Source organism: Balaenoptera acutorostrata, chromosome 1 (genome assembly GCF_949987535.1).
Source record: "Balaenoptera acutorostrata chromosome 1, mBalAcu1.1, whole genome shotgun sequence".
Taxonomy (NCBI): Eukaryota; Metazoa; Chordata; class Mammalia; order Artiodactyla; family Balaenopteridae; genus Balaenoptera; species Balaenoptera acutorostrata.
In genome coordinates this window covers 20,300,893-20,325,623 of record NC_080064.1, presented here as the reverse complement: position 1 = coordinate 20,325,623, position 24,731 = coordinate 20,300,893, and the positions used below count along the sequence as shown (strand labels likewise).

The window sequence follows — 24,731 nt, the reverse complement described above, 5'->3', positions numbered from 1 at the left end:
CATCCCAGTCACCCGCAGATAGGAAGCGGAAGCTGAGAGCCTGCACCGGGGCAGGGGCTGGAGGCCTCTTTCTTTCTGCTCCCAGCGCTTGTTTCCCAACATCTGCCTCTTAACAGTTTATAGCTGTCTTCCTTGTGAGATACGAGCCATGTCAGACCAGGACCCAGGGCTGGTTTTTCTCTGAAATCTCCAGCATCTAATCCAATACTTGGAGCTCTGTAGGAGTTCCACAATGGCTCGTTGAACAAACCAACGAATGAATGAATGATAAGTCCTGTCCTGTGACTGCTTCCCTGTACCAGGGGCCTGGCTGGTGGTGACGACTGTGATGATAATGATAGGGAGGAAGAGGCGAAGTTGTCGTTCAAGGTTATAGCAAAGTTCTGGGCAGGGAGAACAGACGCTGACCTTCCCAACCTCAAAGACTGCAGTAGCTTTTCCCAGTTGGCCTACACCCTTTTGAAGCCCCCAAATGCATTTTCTTCCCCAGATCAAGTTACTGCAGAGGCAAACCAATTCTCTGGTTAAGTAAAATGAATGTGAGCAGATTATCTATTGATTGTCATCCTCCCAGGTTTTACGGATAAAGACCCCCTACCTGGACTCTGCATGGAGCACTGATAGGCCAAGTGGCTATGTGATGGGAGGTCCAGAGGCCAGAGCTTTGAATGGGCTGATTTCAGCGCTTCAGAAATCTCTGCTGCGTGTGATGGCTTTCTACGTTGGCATTTCCGCTCCCTGGGTTTTAAAGAATGAGAAATCTGTGGCTGATCACATATTCAGCAACCAAATGCACTTATTCGAAGACCTAAATTGCAGAAATAACTCGCGTGATTAGTTGAATGAATATGAGTCAGATCATCAAGCTCAATCTATGGATAAATCAGGAAGAGATAACTGGGCCCAGTGGAGGGCAAGCCCTCCCCATCAGTCTCTTCTGCTGGGCCAAGACACACTTTCCCTGCAAGGTGGCCAAGGTGGGAATCCTTGGGCCTCTGCTCCTAAGAGATGCTCTGCCTTGTTCTGCTTATGTACCAGGCCCAGCCACACCCCAAGCCCCAGCTCCAAGGCAGAGCTTCAAGTTCCGAGGCAGCTGGACCTCTGATTATTCCCAAAGGGCAGATCCACTGACGATGAGCCAGCCCCAGTGAGGGACATGAGAAGAGGGCCCTGGCCTCACCCCGGGCCCAGAAGCTTGTCCTCCTAGTGCTCACTGGTGAGTTCCTGCAAAACAGGCCTTACCTTCTAGGCTCTGGCCTTGGATTTGCCCAGTCCAGCAGCATTCTCATCAAGCAAATCTCCATATCCCTTGTGCATGCCTGACTCTCCCAGAGTGGCCTCCAAGGTTCCCCCAGCCAGAGCCCGGGTCCCACATGGAACCCTGCTCCAGGAGGAGCACAGAGCCTCTAAGCACAGCGCATGCTCAGCCCGGCCATACCTCAGCCCAGCCTGCAGGCCGGCCAACCCTGCTGAGTTGTGCAGAGACCTCACAGCTTCCCTAAAGTGGGCCTCCAGTCACCTTATCTTCCTTGCTCTGGATGGTTCCCAAGAAGGTACCTCCCAGGGACTGAGAACCACATCTACATCATAGTGGCATGACACAGATACCACCAATTCTTCCTTTCCTGTTCCTATTATGCAATTGTGGGTGTGACAGGACTCCGAGAGGCCAGGACTCAAGTATGGCAGTCACAGAGTAAAGAGCTGGAGAAGACAAAGTAGGGAACAGGTACCTTTAAACCATTCAGTGGGAGGCTATGCAGACTTAAACTTTTCCATCAAAAGGAAAAGGATCTGGGCTTCCCTGGTGGCGCAGTGGTTGAGAATCTGCCTGCTAATGCAGGGGACATGGGTTCGAGCCCTGGTCTGGGAGGATCCCATGTGCCGCGGAGCAACTAGGCCCGTGAGCCACAACTACTGAGCCTGCGCGTCTGGAGCCTGTGCTCCACAACAAGAGAGGCCACGATAGTGAGAGGCCCGTGCACCACGATGAAGAGTGGCCCCCGCTTGCTGCAACTGGAGAAGGCCCTCGCACAGAAGCGAAGACCCAACACAGCCAAAAATAAATAAATAAATAAATAAATAATTTTTTTTAAAAATAAAAAAAAAAGGAAAAGGATCAAAGAACTTGGGTTCCAATCCTGGCTCTGCAGTTTGCCAGCTGTGTGACCCTGGCCAAAGTACATAACCTCTCTGGGCCTCAGTGTCCTCATCTGTAAAATGTAGATATTTCTGTATAGAATTATTTGTAGGATTCAATAAATAACATATTTAAAGCACTCAGTAGAGTGGCATGTGGTAAATGCTTGAACATGTTAGCTAGTCCTGTTCTAAAAACTTATCCTAAGAAAACATTAGGACAAGTATGCAAAGATTAGTGAACTGAATTAGAAAGATTGTAGAATGGAAAAAAAAAAATCAGAAATAACCTAAATGTAAAGTAATAGGATAAGAAAAAAATATACAAAATGTGTATATATAAAATGTGTGTGAACATACACATTATATACATATATATATACATGTGTATATGTATATATATACACATATAGTCTGTCCATACAATAGACTACCACATAGCCATTAAATATGACAATATAGTCGTTCAGTGTTTAACAGCTTGAAAAGGTGATCACAAAATGTTGTTAAGTGAAAAAGCAGGTCACAAGACAGTATTTATCATATGATTCCATTTATTTAAAAATACAGGGGCTTCCCTGGTGGCGCAGTGGTTAAGAATCCGCCTGCTAATGCAGGGCACACGGGTTTGAGCCCTGGTCCGGGAAGATCCCACATGCCGCGGGGCAACTAAGCCCGTGCGCCGCAACTACTGAGCCTGCGTGACACAACTACTGAAGCCCACATGCCTAGAGCCTGTGCTCCACAACAAGAGAAGCCACCACAATGAGAAGCCCGCCCACCACAAGGAAGAGTAGCCCCCGCTCTCTGCAACTAGAGAAAGCCCTGGTGCAGCAAAAAAGAGCCAATGCAGCCAAAAATAAATAAATAAGATAAATTAAAAACAAAAGAAAAGCATTAAAAAAATATATATCTTACTGTATGTTATATGGCAAAATAAAATTAAAAAAATAAAAAAATAAAAAAAATAAAAATACATATTTATCTCCATTCATTTATATGGGGACATAACTGGAGAGACACACAAAACTATGGGTCACCTCTGAGTGATGGAACTTCAGGAGCCTTTCTTTCTGGTTCTTATTTGGAATTTCTAATTTCCCTACAATGGGCATATACTACATTTATCTTTTTTTTTTTTTAAAGGAAAAAAGAGATGGAGTAATTTTAAGAGTAGAAAAGGATTTTCACACTCAGATAATTCCAACACAGATAAAAGGATTTGTTCAAACTTCATCACTCTCCAACTGAGAAGAGGCATGAAGAATGGCAGCCTTAAGAGAGAAAATCCCACGTTTCAAGGTTTAGTGTCTGAGAAGAGTAGCTTAAAAATGAGAGTGTCTCCGGCCATCCTTATACGTCCTTCCCCATCACTCCGTCCCTTGGGACACCAACCTTGAAAGTCAGCAACAAACCAGACACAGAATATGCCTCCCTCGCCAGGAACACAAAATCAGAGTATCAGAATGACAACGAATTTCTATTTTACCTTGCAAAGAGACGCTTCCCGCTGAGATGGGAAAATCTGGGGCACAAATCAGCTCTCTGGAAGGAGGAGACATTTTCACAGGATCAGCTGGAGGTCGGGGAAAACTGCAAAGTCTAAACATTCGTGTCATAACTTTGTCAGCTGTGTTGAAGTTGACAAGATGCTTACCCAGCACCTCAAGTCATACGCCAAATTGAAGTGGTTAAATGCGTAAGCTATAATAACCACTGAGATTCTTTAGCAAGCCCGTGCCCAGCAGCCTGCCTGCCTCTGCTCTCCACACTGCGGGGCTGCACAGTGCCACTGCCCACGATTGGGTCTCACGACAGGAGCAACTGGTTTGCTCACCTGCCCATTTCCAGCATCTGGATTGCAGACCGCTGCTGGCACTGGATGTAAGGGTCAGTCAGAAGCTGTGCCTACCTTGAGGAAGCAGGTTATACTACAGAGCGTGTTCTTCAAAGAGAAAAACACAAATCCAATTTATTTCACAAAGGGAACATCTGGGGTTGGAGGCAAGAAGGAAGATAAAGGGGATGGATGGAGAGAGGCTGTCCTGCTACTCAGCCCTGGGAGAGAGACAGGGGCCAAGGTCTCCTAGTGTCCTGGCTGGTTCCTACCATCGGAGAAGGGAGTGGAGATGTGCTGAAGGGGCAAGGAGCCGGGTCAGTGTGCCAGGCAGGGGTCTGCGGGGGGCTGGGCAGTGGGATGAACTCCAGCGGGGGAAGATGGGGCCCCACCAGTGCCCAAGGAGGTGGACTCTTGGTGATGATAAAGCTCCTTTGAGGCTTTTCTTATAAAAAGCGGCCAAGATCCTCTCCTTGGCTCCACAGGAATGTGGGGCTGATGTACATCCACACCCCCCACCCCTTCTCAACCACACTTCAGAAACAGTTCAAAGTTACACTGAGAATATCCTGTTACCTGGGGGTAGGATTAGTCCCCAAGTATCATGTGGCCAGAAGGCACCCCCTTTTCACAATTGCTCTGCCTACCATTTGCAAATGCCATGCTCACCGAACATCTGCTGGATGAAACCCCTAGATGTGCTGGACCCACTCACACCATATGGCTGCTCTCCAGGCCACCACAGCCTTCCTGCTGAACTGGGGGCTGGCCTGCCACATCCAATAAAGCGGGACGCCCCACCCAGGTGACAGACTCAGCATTCACAGTGGCGCAGGGGGCTCGCCCTTGCCAATGGTGCCACCTGGGCTAATGGGTCCGCAGGACGGGGACTGATCACTTCAGGAACAATGTCCTTTAGGCCCAGGAAGGTCTTGTGGTTCCTAACCCGGCTCGTGTATCAGAACCACCAGTGGAGATTCTACTCTTAACACAGGTCCCTGGGCCAGCTCCAGACCCACTGAATCAGAATTTCTGGGGATAGAGCCCAGAAGTCCACGTTTGCAAAAGCCTATGGGTAATTCTGATGTTTTTCCCTGGTTAAGAGCTACAAATTGGCCCACACTACTCATTTCATAGATAGCAAGACTGCCAGGGAGAGGGGAGAAAGTGTGTTGTCCAAGGTCACACAGACAATCACTGGCAGAGCAGGGAGAGGACCCAACCCTCCTGCTTCCCTGGGCAGCTCTGACCATATTAATGGTAAAGATGATGATGATGGTAACAGCAGCTACTGTTTATTGGTCCTGCTCTGAGCCCTTCACACATATTAACTAACGGAATGCTCACAACCACTACTCTATGAGGTACACGCTATTATTCTTGTTTTTTCTAGGAGAGAAAACTGCGGCACAGAGAGGTTAATTTAATCACCCAAGGTCACAGAGCCAGAAAATGGTGACCAGGCAGCCTGGTGCCAAACCTGTGCTCCTAACCAGTTGGTGTAACTGCCTTAAATCACCAGGATCCTTTCTCAGGTTTTGCTTCCTCCCCAGCCAGGCAGAGTCACATCCCAGACCCTGGGAATGTGTGGGAGCCCAGAGAGGCTGTCTCGCTCGCCAAGGGACTTGCTTCTGCACTTACATCTGGGGCTGGGTGTGCCTCATGTCCCAGGAATTCAAGGTCCTTCAGATGAAGCCACATAACCAGTGGAAAGAAGGACACCGCTGTGGATTTGGGCAAGAGCGGGAGAGGCGCTTTCCCCAGTGCAGCCCCTGTGTGACATCTCAGACGGTGGCGAGTGTCGTGCAATAGCCTCGTCCGAGGTGTTCGGGATTTTGTCCTCCTTGGTTTGGGGAAGACAAGTAACTACTTTGGCTGCATTTTTACAGCCAAGTGCAGGGAAGAGGGATGCAATGGACCAGGGCCAAGCTGTGTCAACAGAACGTCACAACCTCCTTTTAATCAATAAACACACACAAACCCTTCTTTGCCCTTCCCTGTTACCTCTGGACACCCCAAAGGGCCATCTGGGCCTGATGACACGCTGGTGTCACACAAGGCAGGTGATGCAGGGACTCCTGGCCCGTGGAGGGTTCACAGTCCCTGGGGCAGAGGAAACAGGATGTGGGGTCTTCGGAGGCAGACAAGCCTGCGTTGGAACCGCCGCTCTGCCTCTTTGCAGGCTTGGGTTAGTTACTCCTCTCACAGCCTCAGTTTCCTCATCACACCAACACCACTTCAAAGAGGCACCGTAAGGAAAACCGAAACTCCCAAGAAGGTGCCTGTGCTGCAGGTGGGCACCTGTAGCAAGGCCCTGCCGGCCCAGCTGTAACAAGAGACAGAAAACCCAAGTTGTTGGTAGGGTTACTGCCAGCTTTCTTGACAACAATGAGAAGGAAGGGGATCCTTCCCATCGAGTCAGCAGTTGCAGGCTTTCGGAACCCTCACCTGGTGAGGAAGACAAGGATGCAGGGCTGCTTATGACTTTCATGGGCCCTACCTTTGTAAAAAATATTAAAAACGCTCTTTTACAATTGCATTGGTATAAAGAAGCTGGATTCATTATTTTATATTCGTTATTATATTCATATTTTTCTTCTGATTTTAAAAGAAATTAAAATTAAAATACTTCTGTGAGGGAATTCCCTGGCCATCCAGTGGTTAGGACTCGGCGCTTTCACTGCCGGGGGTGGGGGGTCTGGGTTCAATCCCTGGTTGGGGAACTAAGATCCTGCATGCCGCGCGGTGAGGCCCAAAATAAATAAATAAAATACTTTTGTGAGCCCTAGGCACTGTGTGTAAGGGAGAGATTCAGCCCTGTGCAGGGAATGCCTGGCTGGCTGCTGGCTGCTCAGACGAGGTTTCTTCCCTTCAAGCCTGCAGCCCTCATCTCCCCTCCCCCGCCACCTGCCACCAACCACCCTCCTCTCTCTGAGCACCAGCCCTCTACCCAGCAGGACCGCCTAAGCTTGGTCTGAGCTGTTCCCCTGTCTGTAACAGAGATTTCATGGGTGTCTGTCAAAACCTACCCCCTGAGCAACTCTGGGGTAGGATCCAGCCCCTCCCATATGACTCTCCAATGCGACCATCTTTGTGATTCCCCAGCAATGAAACGTGGGGAACTTTACGAAAACTTTTCTTGCTCAGCACCTCTCGGTAGATGCTGACGCTCTCTCTTGCAGCCGTGCCGCTCAGGCATACGTTCCGTCTGACCCACAGGCAGACTTCATTCGTCTTTTCTCCAATGAGCTCACCGCGTCTTGTTCTTTTCTGCACCCTCTTTCCCTGCTCCAGATCCAGCTCAGAGCCTGCCACATAGTAAGTACTCAAGGCGAAGTTGCAGGATTGAATGAAAACTCTCCATGTCCCCATGTGCTATCAGTTACTTGTTGCAAAACAACATGCAGATGCATTTCTGGGCAACTGCTATTTCGGGAACAGGGTCATCTGGGGAGTCGAGCCCTGGCTGCTGGAAGTAAGAAGCCGGCAGAGGGCCTCCGGCACGGCAGCTCCCTTCCTCCCTGTCCTAATCATTTGCTTGGCCTTTGGTGGGATTAGACAACAGCAATTATCCCCACATGGTCTATTCCCAGAATTCAAAGTTATTGGGGGAGAAAATGCAATTGTGCTTTATCCAGCCATTAAAACAAAACAAAACAAAACAAAACAAGAGCAGCGGATTTTAAACCTCCTTTCAGACTTGATGAAAAAACAGACATGAGTATTAGCCCCAAATTGTACTGACAACACACTTCCGGGTCTCTTTGTCTTCCTCCAGGCTCTCTTCAGAATTTTTCAACAATTCCTATTGATCGCTGCGTGGTTCTCATGCCGACCATTTATGCTTGGGAGAGCAGCCATCTGTGGAGCAGAGAACCGAGCTGCCTGCCTCAGAAGCCCCTGGCGGGGGGATGTGAAGTCCTGGCCCCCACCTTCCAGAGGAGTGGCCACCACAGCCAGTGCAGCACCTCTGCCTCCATCGCTGAGCCAGTGGCCCACTCGGCTGCACCAGGCTTTCATCAGCCAGGGTGAAACACACCCCAAAGTGGCCCAATCACCTACTCTTTAGAGCCTAGAAGTAACATGAGAGCCCATATGCCAGACGCCCGTGCTGGATGGTGGGGAAATGAGCTCACAGAGGGAACGGGCCTTGCCTGGGTCACAGAGCAGAAGCCATTAGAAGCCAGGTCTCCTGGCTCTTGGGGTCTGGGGTGGGGAGAAAACACCGGGGAGCATTCATGGATCCCCTTAATACGCTAGCTGCTCACAGATGGTCTCTCACTATGCCCTCATCCTCTCTAGTCACACTGAACACCTTCTGGACCCCAAGGAGCCACAGTCGTGCTCAATCTCCCCTTCGAGGCCTTTGCACATGTCTTTCTGTGCCCGTGATCCCTCTCTTACGCTTCTTCATTCATGCTTCAGGCCTCAGTTAAGGCCATCTCCCCCAGGAAATCTTTTTGAAGCCCATCCCTCCAAGGATGAGTTAAGGAGCCCTTGGTGTGAGCTTGTACCTCATGGCACTCATACTGCCTTAATTGAAACTACAAGTTCATGCCTACGTCTCCTCACTAGCCTGGGACATCCACATGCGTGTCCATCTTGGTCCCCGCTGTTTCCCCTGTGTCTTGAGCAGGGTCTAGTGGCACACAGTAGGCACTGAATGATCACTGGCAGATAAAGAAATGGTCTCCTGTGATCCCAATGACAATCTGTGAGGAGGTGTCATCATCCCCATTCCACAGGAGAGAAAACTGAGGCTCAGAAAAGGAAACGGGACACCTACCCAGCGGGTTAGTGGTGGAGCCAGGGTTTGGACAACTCAAGTCTTCTGACTCCAAGGTCAACATTTTCTCTATTAAGACCCCTTTCCTAGCCTAGTAGCTGAACTAAAGAAGCTCCAGTTCATGCCATCTGTGCCCACGTGTCACAGCTGGGTGGGCTGGTGAGACAGTGTGGGGAGGGGGTAGTGAAGGAAGCCTCGGCTGACTGTTCCTTCTGCTGCAAGGGGCACTTGAGGCAGCTGGCCTGAGAGCCCCGATTCACCCGTAAGTCAAGGCAGGAAGAGCAGGGGCCCTCTCCAGAGCAGGGCTGAAGCAGTCACTAAATGTTAAACAAAGAGACAAACAAAAACTGCTTATAGCAGCTTTACTCATAATTACCAAATGCTGGGAACAAAAATGTCCAGGAACAGTAGAATGGATACACTTGAAAAAGAATGAACCCTTCAAGACATAATTATGAGTGAAAGAAAAGTAAACCATAAAAGTACATACAGTATGATATGAAATTTTAAGGCAGACAACACGAATCTAAGGTGATAGAAGTCAGAACAGCAATGGCCCTTGGGGACCAGGAAGGGTCTGGGGGAACCTTCTGGAGGGTAACAGAAGTGCTCTCTATCTTGATCTGTGGGTGCAGATCAAGGGGTGCATCCACATGTAAAACTCATTGAGCTGTGCACTTAAGATTTGTGCATTTTACTATATGTAAGTTATAAGTTACATCTCAATTTTAAAAAAGTAATTAAAAAGAAAAAGAGGCTCAAGTCAAAGTACCAGAGTTCAAGTCCTGGTTATTAGGCCTTCCTGAGTCCCTGTCTCCCTTGTGCCTCTTTCCCCAGCCTTAGACACTGGATCAGATGGTTTCAAAGAATCCAACTGGCACAGACAGTCTGAGATTTTGCGAATTCACATACCTATTTGTCACTGAGTTTGCTGGGAAATTTGGCAAGTGCTTGCCATCAGTGCGGTGTGAAGAAAAGAGGGCTGGCTGTCTGCTGTGGGCTCTGCCTTGTTTCTAAGGAAGGAAAGGTCTTTGTAAATTGGGCAGGAACACGTCACCCCCAGGAGGGAATGTCAGTTTCAATATGAATCATCTTATGCATCCCTAGCAACTTGCTCTGGGAATAGATACCCTGACTCACTCCTCCCCAACAGAAGCAAAACTTGCTACTAAAATTTCAGATTTCAAGAGAATCGGCATAGCCCAAATAGCCGCTCAGAGGCGGAAAAAAAAAAAAAAAAAAAGAGAAAGAAAGAAATCAGCTTAGTAACCAACCGAGAATCACAGAGAGGACAGTGAGGGGACAGGGTGCAAACCTCTTTGTACTGAAGCCGAGACGGGGCCCAGTGGAGGTCGCCGGCTCCCATGGCTGCTGGCGCCAGGGCTGGGATGGGGACCTGAGGCTCCGAGCCTCGAGTTTTCTTTTTACAACAACCTGCTGCTATATCTTCTAGAGAAATAAATTATGCTCTGTGCTGGTGGGAAGCCTTTTAAACAAAAAGAAAAAGAAAACAGCTAAGATGCATCTTAATTAGAAACTGCTTGGGGAAAAAAAACACATCTTTTCGGGAGGAGGGTGCAGAGCAGCGCACCCTGAATGGTCAGCAGCCTGAGAGCGTGAAAGTCCAGCAGGCTAATTTAGAGGTGAGCGCTCTGCTTTGCTAGTCACCCAGTGTGACCCGAGGGACATCCTGGTCTTTCGAAGGTGGCTGAGGAGCCGTGGATGTGTCATTCAAGGCCACAGGGAGGCCCCCACGGAGCTGCAGCATCTGACCAGCAACTGCCAGTCCTGTCTGTCCTTCACATGTGTGGGGTCAATATTTTTATGCTATTTCCCTCCTTGTGCTAAAGGCCATTTGCCAGTGACTGGTGCTTCTAATCCATTTCCCCTGTGCTTTGACAGCCTCTGGCCTCCAGATGGAGCAGCCCCGGGCTCCCAAGACATGTGACTGCCGGGAAGGTCTGCTCCTTGCCCTTAAGCCTGACCCATTCTACCCAAGGAACTGCAACATCGCCACCTCCGAGGAGGCTGATGACAGCTCTTTCTCAAATCAAACTCAGAGCCTGGGTCAGGGATGTGCACCACGGCCTGCCAAAATCAGGGAACGACACAGCCTGACATCGATTTTCTAAGAACTATGGATATTTGGTGTTTTGTTTTTGTTTTTCAGAAAAGAAAAAAAAGAAAAACCTCCGAAAATCAAAACTTATAAGAGCAGATATAGTATTTTCAGCCAGATAAGTCCAAGTGCCCTGTTACCTGATAAGAGAGGAGATAGGAAAGGGACTGGGAAGGGTGTATCTGCACTCGGGGAAGAAAAACCTAATGTTTTATGAGGACTTACTGGGTGCCAGGCACTGTACCGGGGCTACCTAGCCCCGTCTGCCTCCTTTTACAGGTGAGTAAACTGGGGTTCAGAGAACTCTGTGACTTGCCCAATTTAATTCAGCTGGTAAACGCCAGGGATCTGAACCCAGGCACAACTCCAAAGTCAAAACCGCTGCCACCCAGAAACAAACACAGAGAACCGTGGAAACAGCATGGAGACCTGTGGAAACTGGGAAGCAAGTGGTTTTCACAAACTGTCTATCTGCAAAGTGTGCAGTTATCCCGGCAGCCACACTGCAGTGCAGCTCTCCGCCCACAGAAAGACCCGGGAAGACTGGTGTGTGTGTGTCTGTGTAGGAGACTGTGAACGTTTTGCAGAAGGCACTAAGTCACATGCCAAAATGCAATTGTAAAAATGACATCTTGGGGCCTGGATTTATTCCCTCTTCAACATCATATTTGCTCCGTTTACAAGGCAAAGATGATTTTTTTCTCTTCCAAGCCCGAACATTCCCAGCCTGTGATCTGAAAATCGTGCTGTGTTCGTTTTCCCTCTTAACTCACCCAAGGCCATAATCATCCCTTGAAACGGGGATTTGGTTGGGCAGTTCTATCAGGGATTCACCAGGCAGAGGCAGAATCCAATTTGGGGCTCTCACGGTCACCCTGGGCCAGCATGGAGCAGAGGGACGTCGCTTCTGGCTACACAAGCACCTCTATCCTCCACAGAGAAGATGCCCAAGATCAGAGCCGCTGACTAAGCAGGACTGCTGCGCTTTCAGGGTCAGTTTGCTGATTCCTAATGCACTTTGTGATGGAGGAGGTCAAAGCAGCTGCAGAGGATGAGAGGAACCAAGCACAGCAGGACCAGGAGGAAGGGCTTAAGGGAAAACAGGGCAGGCAGAGACTGCAGGGGGCAATTCATTCATCTGACAATATTTATCCAGAGCCTACTGTGTGCCACACACTGTTTTTTTTTTGTCTCGGGATACAATTATTCTCACAATTATTTTATAACTGATATAATAATAAAAGCGGCAGCTTATAGTTAATGAGTGCATATGGGCAAGTATACTTAAGCATCTGGGCAGGTTTTACAAACATCAACTTTATCTACTCCTCACCACTGTCCTCATTGTACAGATGGAGAAACTGAGGTGCAGAGAGTTTAAGAAACTCGCCCAAGGTCACATGACTAGTAAGTGGCAGAGCCGGGATTCAGACTCAGGCTGGTCTGATTCTCAAATCCATGCTTCTTCTCAGCTCATTATGCTGACAGCCAATGGCATGTCTTGTAAGTAGCTGCTTTTAGGTTAATGGCAGAGATTAAATATTTTCCTATGGTGGGAGAAAAGAGGGAAATCTGAATCTTTTTCCCAGGCCCTGAATAGTCAGCTGATGTCCAATAAATCATGATGCCTTCAGATGGGTGGCCGCAGACCCTGACCTGAAATACATGTCTTTCTGGGTTTCTGTGAGGGCACTGGAGTAGAAGATGCAATACCACCAACCCTGAGACCATCCCTCCGCCCCTGCTCCCTTCTCTACAGCCACGCATGTGGTCACTGGAGGACAGGGCAGCATGGTGGTTTGTGGACTGGGCTTTGGAGTCCAGCAGACCTGTGATTAAGTCTCTGCTTGATAACTGTGTGACTAAGCAAGTCCTAAACCTTGCCAAGTCTCAGTCTCCTCATCTGTGAAATGGGGATAAGGGGGTAATTTATACCTTAGCAGGGCTGTGAGGAGGACACGAGAGAATACAGCTACGGTGCCTGGTATGATGCATGTACACGAAGCAGGTGGGCTCTTGGCTCCCAAATCATACACCTCCTGAAAGAGAATTTGCTCTTGCTAGAGTTCTGAGAATGTCTAGTTCCTGATGGTGATCTGGCCAGGACTAGAGGCCTGTGCTTTGACAATCTGGCCTTGGACAATTTGGCTAATCTCAGAGTGGGTGGTGCAAAGAGCACTGGGCTGGGACTAGGCCACCAGGATTCAAATTCCAGACCTACAATTAACATGCTGTCACCCCAGTCGAGTCCCTTCCCCTCTCTGAGCTTGGTTTCCCCAACTCTAAGATGAGGGAGTCGGACTTGCCACCAAAGGGCCTCTCTGCTGGGGACCTCTCAAGACTCTGTGCCCAGTACCGATTTCCCCCACTGCCAAGGGAGACTGGAGTTCTTATGATCGCTCTGAGTTCTTGGGAGGATTAATGCTCATTAAGTGCTTTAAGGCTGGCAGCTGGCATTGAGTATGAGGTCCCACTATTCTCCTGGAAACCTTTCTGCTGTCAGGAGGCCGATTTATTCCACAGCCTTGAATCTTAACTTTCCCCTGACTCTTCCCTCTTAAAAATTCCATTGTAAGCTGCTTAAATGAAAGGGTGAGAGGTACACTGACTACCAGTGGGCTGCCCATCCATGATCTCTGCCATGGGCGCTTGAGGGCTGAGGGGAATAGGGCAGGAGGGGTCAGGGCTGGGAAAGCCCTGGAGTCCTCACGTGGGGCCCTGGGTCCAGGAGACTCGGTCATAGCCCAGTCAAAATGGGAGAAGCACACACTGTCCTAAGGCCCTTATGTCATCCTCATAGCAGCTGAACTTGAAGAATGCTTCCTATGAGCCAGGCATGAATATAAGCACTTCTCACATATGAACTCATTTAGTTCTCAAAACAATCCTCTGAGTAGGTATTACTGTTGTCCCCAATTTAAGGCTGGAAACTGAGGCCCAGAAAGGTTAAGAAACTTGCCTAAGGTCACACCGATGGGAAGCGGCAGAGCAGCATGCAAATCCAAGCCATCTGGCCTCAGAGTCCATGCTCTTCAGCTGGCTTCCCCCAGGTCCTAGGAGCAGCCCCTTTTACAGGTAAGGAAGCTGGGCCTCTGTGTACTGAGCCACTGTGCTTTACGGCATCACCAGCTGCTGCTTTATGGCTGGCTCCTCTACACTCCCCTCCTCAAATGTGTGCTTCAAGTGGCAGGCTCACCTCTGTGACTTCACAGTGATGAGAGAATCACCATTGAGTGCCGGCCCTGTGCCCGTGAGGAACAGGCCGTGTCCACTTTGCTGGCAGCTGCTAGGGTCTTGGGGGCATTTTCTGGCAGGACCTGCTGAGCCAGATTGCGGTAAATAGGAAGACACTTTAAATTGCTCAGGACACAAAAACTGGCTTGAGAGGTGCCTCACCCAGAGGTCTTACTTTCAAAGTGAGAACAGATTCAGGGAGGGGCGCACGGGTGGTGGGGAGGGTAAATTCAATTTGGTGAACTGCCACATGGGGAGACCAGGCTCTGCAGCCGATGTCTTTGCTGCAGCCCGTGTAAATCCTGCAAAGCCAGGCAGCAGTGTGAGCTCGTTACTCTACCCCGTATGCAGCTCTCTTGGCCCCGCAGGCCCAGCGAGGAGCCCGCAAGAGCCCGTGGCAGACTGATATGCACCAGGATGCAGGAGGCTGCTCAGGGACCCACTCAGCCAGGCAGGGCAGGGTGGGGACAGCTGCCATCTGACCATGCCCTGCGGGGCCCAGCATACAGTGAGGTGACTGATGACGGCGGCTGCCAGAGCCCAGGCACGAGGCCACCCACAAGCCCGTACGAGTGCAGCAAAAGAAGCCAGTGGCATGCGAAGCAGCTTCATTCAGGTCAGTTCATCTCCTATCATCCAGAATAGTCTGGCTTCCAAGCCCCTCATGGGGTCCAACCCAAACTAGAACCTCCTCCAGGTTCCTCGAATGCCCCTAAACTCTCCTCCTCTGGGTGTGTTCCCATAAGCCTCTGTATCATCAGACCCATTTGTGGCAACAATAAGCATAACTACCAGCTATTAAGATGGTTCTGTGTGGGCTTCCCTGGTGGCGCAGTGGTTGAGAATCCGCCTGCCAATGCAGGGGACACGGGTTCGAGCCCTGGTCTGGGAAGATCCCACATGCCGCGGAGCAACTGGGCCCGTGAGCCACAATTACTGAGCCTGCGCGTCTGGAGCCTGTGCTCCGCAACAAGAGAGGCCACGACAGTGAGAGGCCCGCGCACCGCGATGAAGAGCGGCCCCCGCTCGCCGCAACTAGAGAAAGCCCTTGCACAGAAACGAAGACCCAACACAGCCAAAAAATAAATAAATAAAAAAAAAAAAAAAAAAAAAAAAAGATGGTTCTGTGTGTCAGGCAGGCCTTGGGCTGGGGGTGTGATGTTTTCATTAGTTCCACTTTACAGAAAACTCAGGCTCAGAGAACACTCGAGGTCACTCAACCAGGAAGTAGTGAAGTCATTTTGAACTTGGGCTCCAGGGACCTAGAACCACAAGCCAGTGAAGGACTGGTCACATCATTGATCATGATGCCTTCTACGTGCCCCTCATTCTGAGAGCACCTAGACAGACCCCAGAGAGGCTCCGAGGAAGGGTTGCCAGTGTACCTCTCTGCAGAGCTGGTGGAGTTTTCACTGTCATTTATCCCTGCATCCCCAGCAGTCAGCACCGGGCATGGCAGTAAACAAGCAGCTGCTGAATGAAAGTGTAAGAAAATCAAGACTAGCTTCTCCCTGCCCAGTGCCTGGGGCCCTACATGTCCTCTTTTCCCAGGAGCCAGTCTCCCACTGCAGCTCAGTGGCTAGCTGCAGAAGGAAGGCCCTGTCTCACTGCCAGGACTGCTGCAGGCACAGGATGATCGGGTACCCAGGGCCTTAGCCAAGGCCGCTCTTGGGAGACAGGGGACCTCAGAACCCTCCATGGGCTCACCTGGGCAACTGCCAACCACACTTATTACTGTGGAACTCCTATATCACTCATATATACTTGGCCCTTTGCACGTTCCTGCACGCTCTCATAGCAACCTGAGTGTACAAGATGAACGAACAGGGGCCCAGAGAGGTCAAGTGACTTAGCCACACAGATAGTTCAGGGCAGAGTGAGGACTTGCTCCCAGGTCTTCTGGTTCAAGGTCCAGGTTTCTTTGCATCCTTCCAAGCTGCCCACTCTTCCTGAGGCTCAGTGATGGGAAAGGGGCCAAAGGGTTGAGATTTAAATCACAGGCCCTGAGGAATTTCAGAAAATGGGACTTGGTTTAGCCCAGTTCCTCCCAGCAGTGCTCCCGATGGTGCTCCCTCTATCCCCGTGGATGGTCGCAGCCATAGCTAAGCCCATGCTCTGCAGTTTCAGCGATCAACAGCCTCCCCCCAGCCTCCACCAATTCCCTGAATATTTGCACACTGTGTAGAGAAGAGAGGATTATGTCCCTCATTTATACTAGTAGCCAAAGCTCCAACAACTTTGATGAGAGCCACACCAGCCATCTTTCCCCAGGGCTGATGTGGGTGTTGGGGAAGGTCTATGATCTGGACAGGTCAGGCAGCGAGCCTCTGAAACCAGAATCCACACATTTCATATTTGAGGTTAAGGAAACACCTGTCTTCCTCCCCACGACTCAGGAGTCCTCTCTCAGAACCTATCCTAAGACAACGTTTTATGCACAAAGATGATAACTGCCGTGTTATTTTTAATGGCGAAAAGTTGGAAAGGACCTTTGTCCAACATTAGCGGGATGGTTAAATGAATTATGGCACATGCATGCAATAACTGCAACCATTAAAAATATTCTTTACGGAAAAATTTACACGAGTTATGGAAACATATGATGTAACATTCAGTTAAAAAAAAAAAAGAAAAGGAAGAACATAATATTGTATATGGGTGGGGGAAGCGTACTGAAGAAAAGACTGAAAGGAAATAAGACAAGATGTCCACAGAGGCTGCATCCACATGGTAGAACGAGTTATTTCTGGCCTGCTTTACACTTTTTGATACTTTCTCTTTTCCCCTACATGCCTACGATAATCAGGGGGAAAAACGCAGCAGCAGCAGCTACCCCAAATCACACCCCCCTACCCAAGGGGAGTGAACTGTCCGAACAGCCAGAAGGGTTGGGCTGCTGCCTGGTGACATGGAGGAAGGTAGGTCCTGTGTCCCTTTTCCCGTAACACAAATACTCTGCCATACGCATGGGGGGCCTTGTAAACCTGCTTTTGAAATTTTTCTGGGGATTTTCATCTGACTTAGCTCTTTGGTTCTTGATGTCAGGAGCCTGTGTCTCTAAGGGGTGGGGAATACAGGTGATGAATTTCTGTTTCCAGCTCCCCAGATAGCTCCTATCTCGCAGGGAAGAAGGAAGCCAGGTGCCTCCAGCATCTTTTCCTGTGAAAGGCCTGCAGAGAGGGGCGCTGGTGATTTGTCCAGGAATTACATTTGAAATCTAAAGCCGTGCCCACAGTGAGGCACTTTGCAGTCTCTCTAGGTGAGAAGGGCTTTCAAGGCTCTGGGTGAGGAGGATCTCATGGCTGCAAAGGATAGAGATGTTGGCAAGTGTGGCTGCAGGTCAAACTCAAGCTGCCAACACACAGCAGCGCCCACGCTGCTCCCTAACATGTGACTGTTTGTCCACCAAGCCACCCGGCGAGAGACACACACCCAAGACCCTAAAGGCAGTGCATGTTCCCAGCTTATCAGATACATGTTTGGTTTCTCTAGGAAAACACCCTACATCATTTTACAGCCACTTGGAGGAGCGGATTTAAACCCAATCCTCTGTGTCCTTCAGATCTGCCCACCTTCTCCATGGCAACTAATGTCCGTCACTCACTGCCCCCACTCACATTTCCAAGTTTGTTTGCTCTGAAAATTAACAACAGGTGCATATAAAGAAGTGTGTGAGGTGAGGGGGAAGCATGTGGGTTTCCCCCAAACCTAGAAGGCTCACAAGCCTAGACAACCCTGGAGGAAGTCAGACTTGGGAGCCCCCAGCTCTGGAGAAACAGGGACATAGCTCAGGAGGCAAAAAGTCAAAAATGAAATGCTGCTCGGCCCCCAGGGGCAGGGGGTCTCCGACGTCAGCTCACCGAACATGTTGCCCTCGTAGCCGTCTCTTGTGAGGGGCCGGAGCTCGTTTTTCCCCATCGCATAGCGCTTGTAGCTCTGCCAGGCGAACTGCATCATCTGTAAGAAAGAGCAGAAACAGACCCTGAGCGTGGAGATTCCCAACAGCGCGGGCTGGCCACCTGGCCTTGCCCTTTGCAACAGGATTTGAAACCACATTATAAAAACAATCTTCCACATTGAGAAAGACGACTTCCTCTCACCACTGTTTTATTCATAGTTATGCCTGGAAGGCTGTTCTCCTCAGACAACCCCACGCGTCCTGTGTCTACCCATAGTTTCCTCAGAGAAGGCACAAAAGGCACTAAATACATTCTAGCCATCCGTCAGTGCCAAAGTGAAAAGCCACCTCTTCCGTGAAGACTTCCCGGACCTAAAGTGACCCTCTGAAGGGAAGGAAACAAAACTCACCAAGGGATGCCTGTTAGAATCTAATAGAACCGTCCCTTGAGCTAGGGGTTGTTAACTCCATTTTGTAGATAAGGAGACAGGTCGAGACATGAGGTAACTCGCCCAGGATTACCCAGTGAGTGAGTGAGCATGCTGGGAATTGAACCCATGCCCTCTGGCTCCGAAGCCTTAGGTCTGTCCCCTAAAGTCACTGCTTGAGTCTCTTTGAACTCCTCCTGCCCTTGGCGTGACCCATGCTGGCTTTCCCAGGCCTCCTAGCACCCCAGCTGGTCACTGTTAGTTTTTGTTTTACTGGATCTGGACCACAAACTCTTTGAAGCCAGAAACTACATTTTCTTTGCCTCAGTTCCCCCAAAGCACCCTGCACAGGGCTTGGCAATGAGTATCTGTCAGCTTTGTCACCCAGTGCATGCATGAGTTCTTACTACATTAAGGCAACTATGTTAGCCCCTTGGCAGCATCACAAGCACACAAGCACCTTTGTCCCCTAACTGCACTTAGCACTGGAGGCTGGAGGAACGCAAGGCGACAATCTGTCCCCAGCCCTGCTCCCCCGCCCCTCCCCAGGGTCTCCCTTTTGCCTTTGATGGCTGCAGAAGAAGGACAGCAGAGCAGGCCTCTGCGGTGACCAAAGGGCTGAGAAGGGAGCCAGCCCAGGCAGCGGAGACACAGCTGAAGGACAGGCAGGTGGGAGGCAGCCTGGTGTCGTGGAAAGAACTCAGGCTTTGGGGCCGGGAGGCCCGGGTTCTAATCCTACCTCTGCCACTATCTCTTTGACTTTGGCAAGCAACTAAATGTCTCCAAGCCTCAGCTGCCTCATCTTTGAGATGGGAATAACAAGGGCTGCTTTGCCACAATCCTGAAAGGTTTAAATGAAAGCAAGTAGCTGGAAATGCCCAGTTTTCGACTTCACACAGCAAGTGATCGACAAACACGAGTCCTCTTTCCTGCTCAGCCTTTAAAATACCCATCTGGTTCTCCAAGCCTCATCCATCCACCCCTCCTTTCATCCACCTTATTAGTTCTCAGACTTTGGCGTGCATCAGAATCACCTGGAGAGCTTGTTAAAACAGGCTGTTGGGCCCCATCCTTGAGTTTGTGATCCAGCAGGTCTGGGGTGGGGCCTGAGATTCTGTCTTTCTAACACATTCCCACGTGGTCCATGGGCCACATCTGAGAACCAGCAGTCTACTATATGTGTTTATTTCTATTTCTCAGCTCACTTCCAGACACTGTCTGGCACCCGTCTGCTTTTCTCCTTCCATCTCCCAGCCCACCTTCCTGCCTCAGCACTGTCTTTCTGGACATCGCCACCTGCGTTCTCCATGCCTTGCCACCCCTGGTGCCAAGGTCTAGCAGCCATCTCTTCCAGGCACACCTGGACAGTACCCATTGCCATGCTCACCACTGGGGCCAAAACACACAGACCAGGAGGGCAGACCTGACAGGTCTGTGGCCTGGGTTCTCCGTGAAATGGCAGAATAATCTAGTACCATCTCTCCACTTCATAGATGATGAAACTGAGGCTCAGAGATGGAAGGTGGTCAGGGTGGCACAGCCAGCAGGGCTGGAATACAGCTCTTTCAACTCCCAGGCCAGCAGACCCCACCCCCATGCTTGGCCTGATGTGTGGCTTCCCAGGAGACACACATGCAAATGTCACGGTACTGCATGCCAAGCACTCAGCACAGGCTTTGAGCCCTGGTTCCATTCCTCGGTTATTTTCTACTTATCTTGAATTGGCAATAAGGGAAAGTAATTGCTGGGTATGAGCGCTTAAGGGAGACTGGCCTCCTCCCTCAGTCTCTCTTATTCTGGGGGGGGGGGCCCTCGATTAAGTCAGTGTGAGGGGAGGGAGGGGTGGGGGATGGGTAGGGGAGCAGCAGGAGGCTGTTAAAACAGAAATGGTAGCAGGAAAGCAGGAGCAGAGGTCTGGAGGGGGAGGACTGCACCCTACCCCCAAAGCCCACCTGCTTGAGAGAGAGAGAGAGAGAAGTGGGTGTGCAGGAGTAATTAAGAGAACCATAGGTATCTACATGTTCTCAAAGGAGCTGTCACTGCAGGGACGTGGGGATGTTGGAACGTGGCCCGTTCTCACAGTCATCCACGTCAACGGAGGGGAAGGAAGGCACAAATAATCCCTGTGTCACTTGGGACAGGATTCAGGAGGCAATCAGAGCTGCTCTCACACACACACATGCACAAGAACACACAGACCCTCGAACGCTAATCCTTGTGTCTCCCACCTCGGGTCGCAAGCCCAGGCGCTGGATAAGCAGGGATGACGGGGAAAGTCCCCAGCCAGGTGGTCCTTACTTCTCTTCCTAATGCGCCCCAATCTACCAGGTGTCCTAGCCTGTGCTCGGCCGCAGTTTGGGCTGCAGCCATGGTGGGACTGCTCCCCTGGACCCCTCCCCCTCCACTTTCCTGCCAACTGCTTATCTTCCTTCAACTCTCAGCTGAAAGGGCACTTTTGCAGGGAGTCCTCCTCCTCAGCCAGGCCCCCACGACCTCCCCACATTCTTGATGTCAGGTCCCACAGCAGCCTGCAGTTAAGCTTTTATACTCGCAACTATTTGGTCAGTGCCCCCATCCCCTAGTCACTGCTGCGTGCCTGGCAACTCACCAAGAGACTGACACATAATAGGTGCTCATTAAATATGTGCTCAATGAAAGTAAGAACAAACAAGAAAATTGGCTCTGGAGCTTAACATATGGCTGGGAGACGACGTGTGGACCACACAAGTCACGGGTAAAATAGGTAATGGGTTGGGGGGACCGGGGCGAGGTGCTTCTGAGTAACAGAGGTGCTCAGAAGAAGGCAAGCGTGTGTCTCAAGGGGAGTTTCACGGGCACCCAAGTGTTCTGATGGACAAGTAGGATTGTGAGGGGCACAAGAAGAGGATGACCTACAGAAAGGCTAATCTCACTCTGGAACTGGTGATATGTGCCTTGGGCAACCCCTGGACTTGGCTTTAGAGACGGACAGTCCCTGGCTTCATGTTTAGGCAGTTCTAAGGCTTCAAAGATTACCGAGGCCACCTCCTGCCCCATGCAAGTTCCTTAAGAAGACTAAGTAATCTCTCTTTGAACACCCCCAGTGACGGGGTGCTTACCTCTTTACCAGGCAGCTCTTCAATTGCAGAGTTTCACAAAGTTCTTTCTTAATAAAGCCAAACCTGCTTTTCCCTACAGGCCATGGGGAAGACAGCTCATATGCTCCCACCACAGATCTTCATCCAGGGGGAGCCAACTCTCAAGTCACCTTAGGCTGCCTGTTGGCCGGCTGAACAGCCCGGCTCCTTCAACAGATCGCCTGATGGCAGAGCTCTAAATCCCCTGAAACTGCAGATACCCATCACAACATTTTTCCAGGGTGCCCAGACTTTGTCACCCATTTGTTATCGTTGGCTTTTGGTAACGAGCAGAAACCGAAGTGCAAACTCTCTCTGGTTACATCTGGACCAGACCCTGTGGGTGTGGACTTGCCATTTGTCCCTAACAATTGCATCTCGCTGGACTCTCCATACTCATTCCGTGCTGTCAGGATCTTTCTGGAACCAGATCTTATCATTCATTGTGTGTGTGTCTGCATGTTTTGGGTATTCTGCCTGCTTTCATGGGACCGCCATCTGTGTCTCCCCCAAGTTTTGGAGAGAAACATTAAATGGCTGGGCTGAGGACAGAGTTGGGGAAACAGCAGCAGGGCCCCTCACCTGGCTCCAGCACTGCTCTTTGAGTGTCATCTGTCAACAAGTGAGGATAATCAGTCCAAGCCCTGTGTCTCCATTTTTGTATACGAAGATATTATGAAGGACAGGACTGAAATACAAACGCACTCTGCCCCAGTACAGTTAGTACAGAGAAAATAGATGGCTTTTTTTTCTTTTAAGAAAAATCAGGGGTTAGACTGGTATGATTTGTTCTTAGAGAACGCATTTTGGCTCCTATGGATCCTCATTTTTGGTTCTAAATGCCTGCAAATCACTAACGTAAAAACCTATCAGCCACACTAGGATGGCTACAATAAACACGATGGACGATAACAAGTGTGGGCCAGGCTGTGGAGAAGTGGAAACCCTCATCAACTGCCGGTGGAAATGAAAATGGTGCAGTTGCTTTCGAAAACAGTTTGGCATAAAAAATTAAATATGGAGTTATGATGTGACCCAGCAATTCCACTCCTGGGTGTAGACTTGTGCAGAACAGAGTTAACACAGTAGGCCTGAGACTTCTATCCCTAGAAAGGCTCTGCTTGCAAATTTGGCCCTTGGCTGGCGCCTGGGAACTTGGATTTAGTGAGTGTTCTCACCATTGTCTGATGGGTAAGGGTGGTTTACTGCACCGAGACTGTACAAACAATGTGGTGTATGCTGAACACCTGCCTTCCTTCTGGGAGTCTGGAATTTTGGTACACGTTAGGCCGAGGGTACTTACATGACCAGCCCCCAGTAAAAACCCTGGGCACTGAGTCTCTAATGAACTTCCTGGTGGATGGCATCTCACACGTGTCATCACAACTCAGTGCTGAATGAACGAAGTGTGTTCTGAGTGACTCCACCCAGAGAGGACTCTTGCATGCTGGGTCTGGTTTCCCCAGGGCTTCTCTGTATGCACATCTCCCCTTTGATGATTTTGCTTTGTGTCCTTTCACTGTATGTAGTAAATCAGCCAGGAGTAGGACTATGTGCCCTCCTGGTGAATCACTGAACCTAGCAGTGGTATTGGGGACCCTGACATACACCCTAGAAAATTAAAAACATATGTCCATACAGAAAGTTGTACACGAATGTGCATAGCAGCACTATTTGTAATAGCCCAAAAGTGGAAGCAACCCAAATGTCCATTGACTGATGAATGAACCAACAAAATGTGTAAATAGATACAATGGAATATTATTTGGCCATAGAAAGGAATGCAGTGCTGAGACATGCTCCAATGTGGATGAACCTTGAAAACACTGTGCTTAGTGAAAGAAGCCAGACACAAAAGGCCACACAGCATATGATTCCATGTATATGAAATGTCCAGAATAGGCACACCTATAGACAGAAAGTAGATTAGTAGTCACCAGGGGTGAGGGAAAAAGACACGGAGAATGACGGCTAATGGGTATGGGGCCTTTTGGGATGATGAAAATGTTCTAAATTGATTGTGATAATGACTGTACAACTCTGGGAATATACTAAAATCCACTGGATTTTACACTTTAAAATGGTGAATTTTATCATATGTGAATTATAACTCAGTAAAGCTGTTATTAATTGATATTTTTAAAGACTATTAATGGGGACAAATAGATATCACATGCCATTTGATATGACACACTAAGAAGAACACACGTCATTTCAGTGGTAATCCTGCCAAAAATGCAAACCTGAACAGAGTCATGAGGAAAAATCAGACAAACCCAAATTGAGAGACAACCTACAACATAAATGGCCTTTACTTTTCAAAAACATCAAGGTCGTGAAAGAAAAGGAAAGACTGAGGAACTGTTCCAGCCTGAAGGAGACTAAAGAGACATGAACTAAATGTAATACATGATCTTGGATGCGATCCTGGAGCAGAAATAATAACAACTACTATTATTATTATTACTATAAAGGACAATCGTCAAGATAATTGACAAAATGTGAATGGGGTATAGGGATCAGATAGTCTTGTGTCAATGTTAATTTTCTGGTTTTACTATGGTTATATAGAAAAGTAGAACCAACCTTTTGGAAATACATAATGAAGTATTTAGGGGTAAGAGGCATTATGCTTGCAACTTACTCCCAAATAGTTCAGAAACCTCTGTGTGTGTGTGTGTGTGTGTGTGTGTGTGTAGAAAGAGAGAGAGAGTGTACACAAAGCAAACAGGGTGAAACACTAACATTTGAGGAATCTGGGTGAAGGGTAAATGTAAATCTTTGTAGTATTTTTTGCAACTTTTCTAAAAGTCTGAATTCTTTTTAAAAAAATAGTAGGGAACGTTGCAGGATGTTGATGTCCTTTTCACCCAGATTTATACATGACAATTCTGTTTTCCCCCACTTGTATAAATTATGATAGAATGTGCTTGTTGCCAGTCTCCTTGTGGCTCCTCTTACCCCTCAGTTCCTCAAAAGCCCTACTGGGCTTTCACATTCCCCTCACCAAGCCTGTCCCACCCACGCTGGTCAGAAGATGGAGCAAATGAGGAACTAGCAATTTTGGTTTCTCCTTTTATAATTATATTACCATGTTCAAATGAGGTGCCCATCCTCACTCTGTTCTTCCTGTTCCAAAAATAAACTAAAAGGCACCTTTCGTGGCTCTAAGCG

General features: G+C 49.2%; 1 protein-coding gene across 1 annotated transcript in view; it reads right to left on the bottom strand.

Moving 5' to 3' along the window:
- Positions 1 to 24,731, bottom strand: part of MAN1C1 (mannosidase alpha class 1C member 1) — a 138,393-nt gene that overhangs the window by 60,616 nt on the left and 53,046 nt on the right. Inside the window, exon 2 of the mRNA XM_057527437.1 lies at positions 17,976 to 18,072. Coding sequence (XP_057383420.1) covers positions 17,976 to 18,072 — 97 coding nt within the window. The remainder of the gene's footprint in view (positions 1 to 17,975; positions 18,073 to 24,731) is intronic.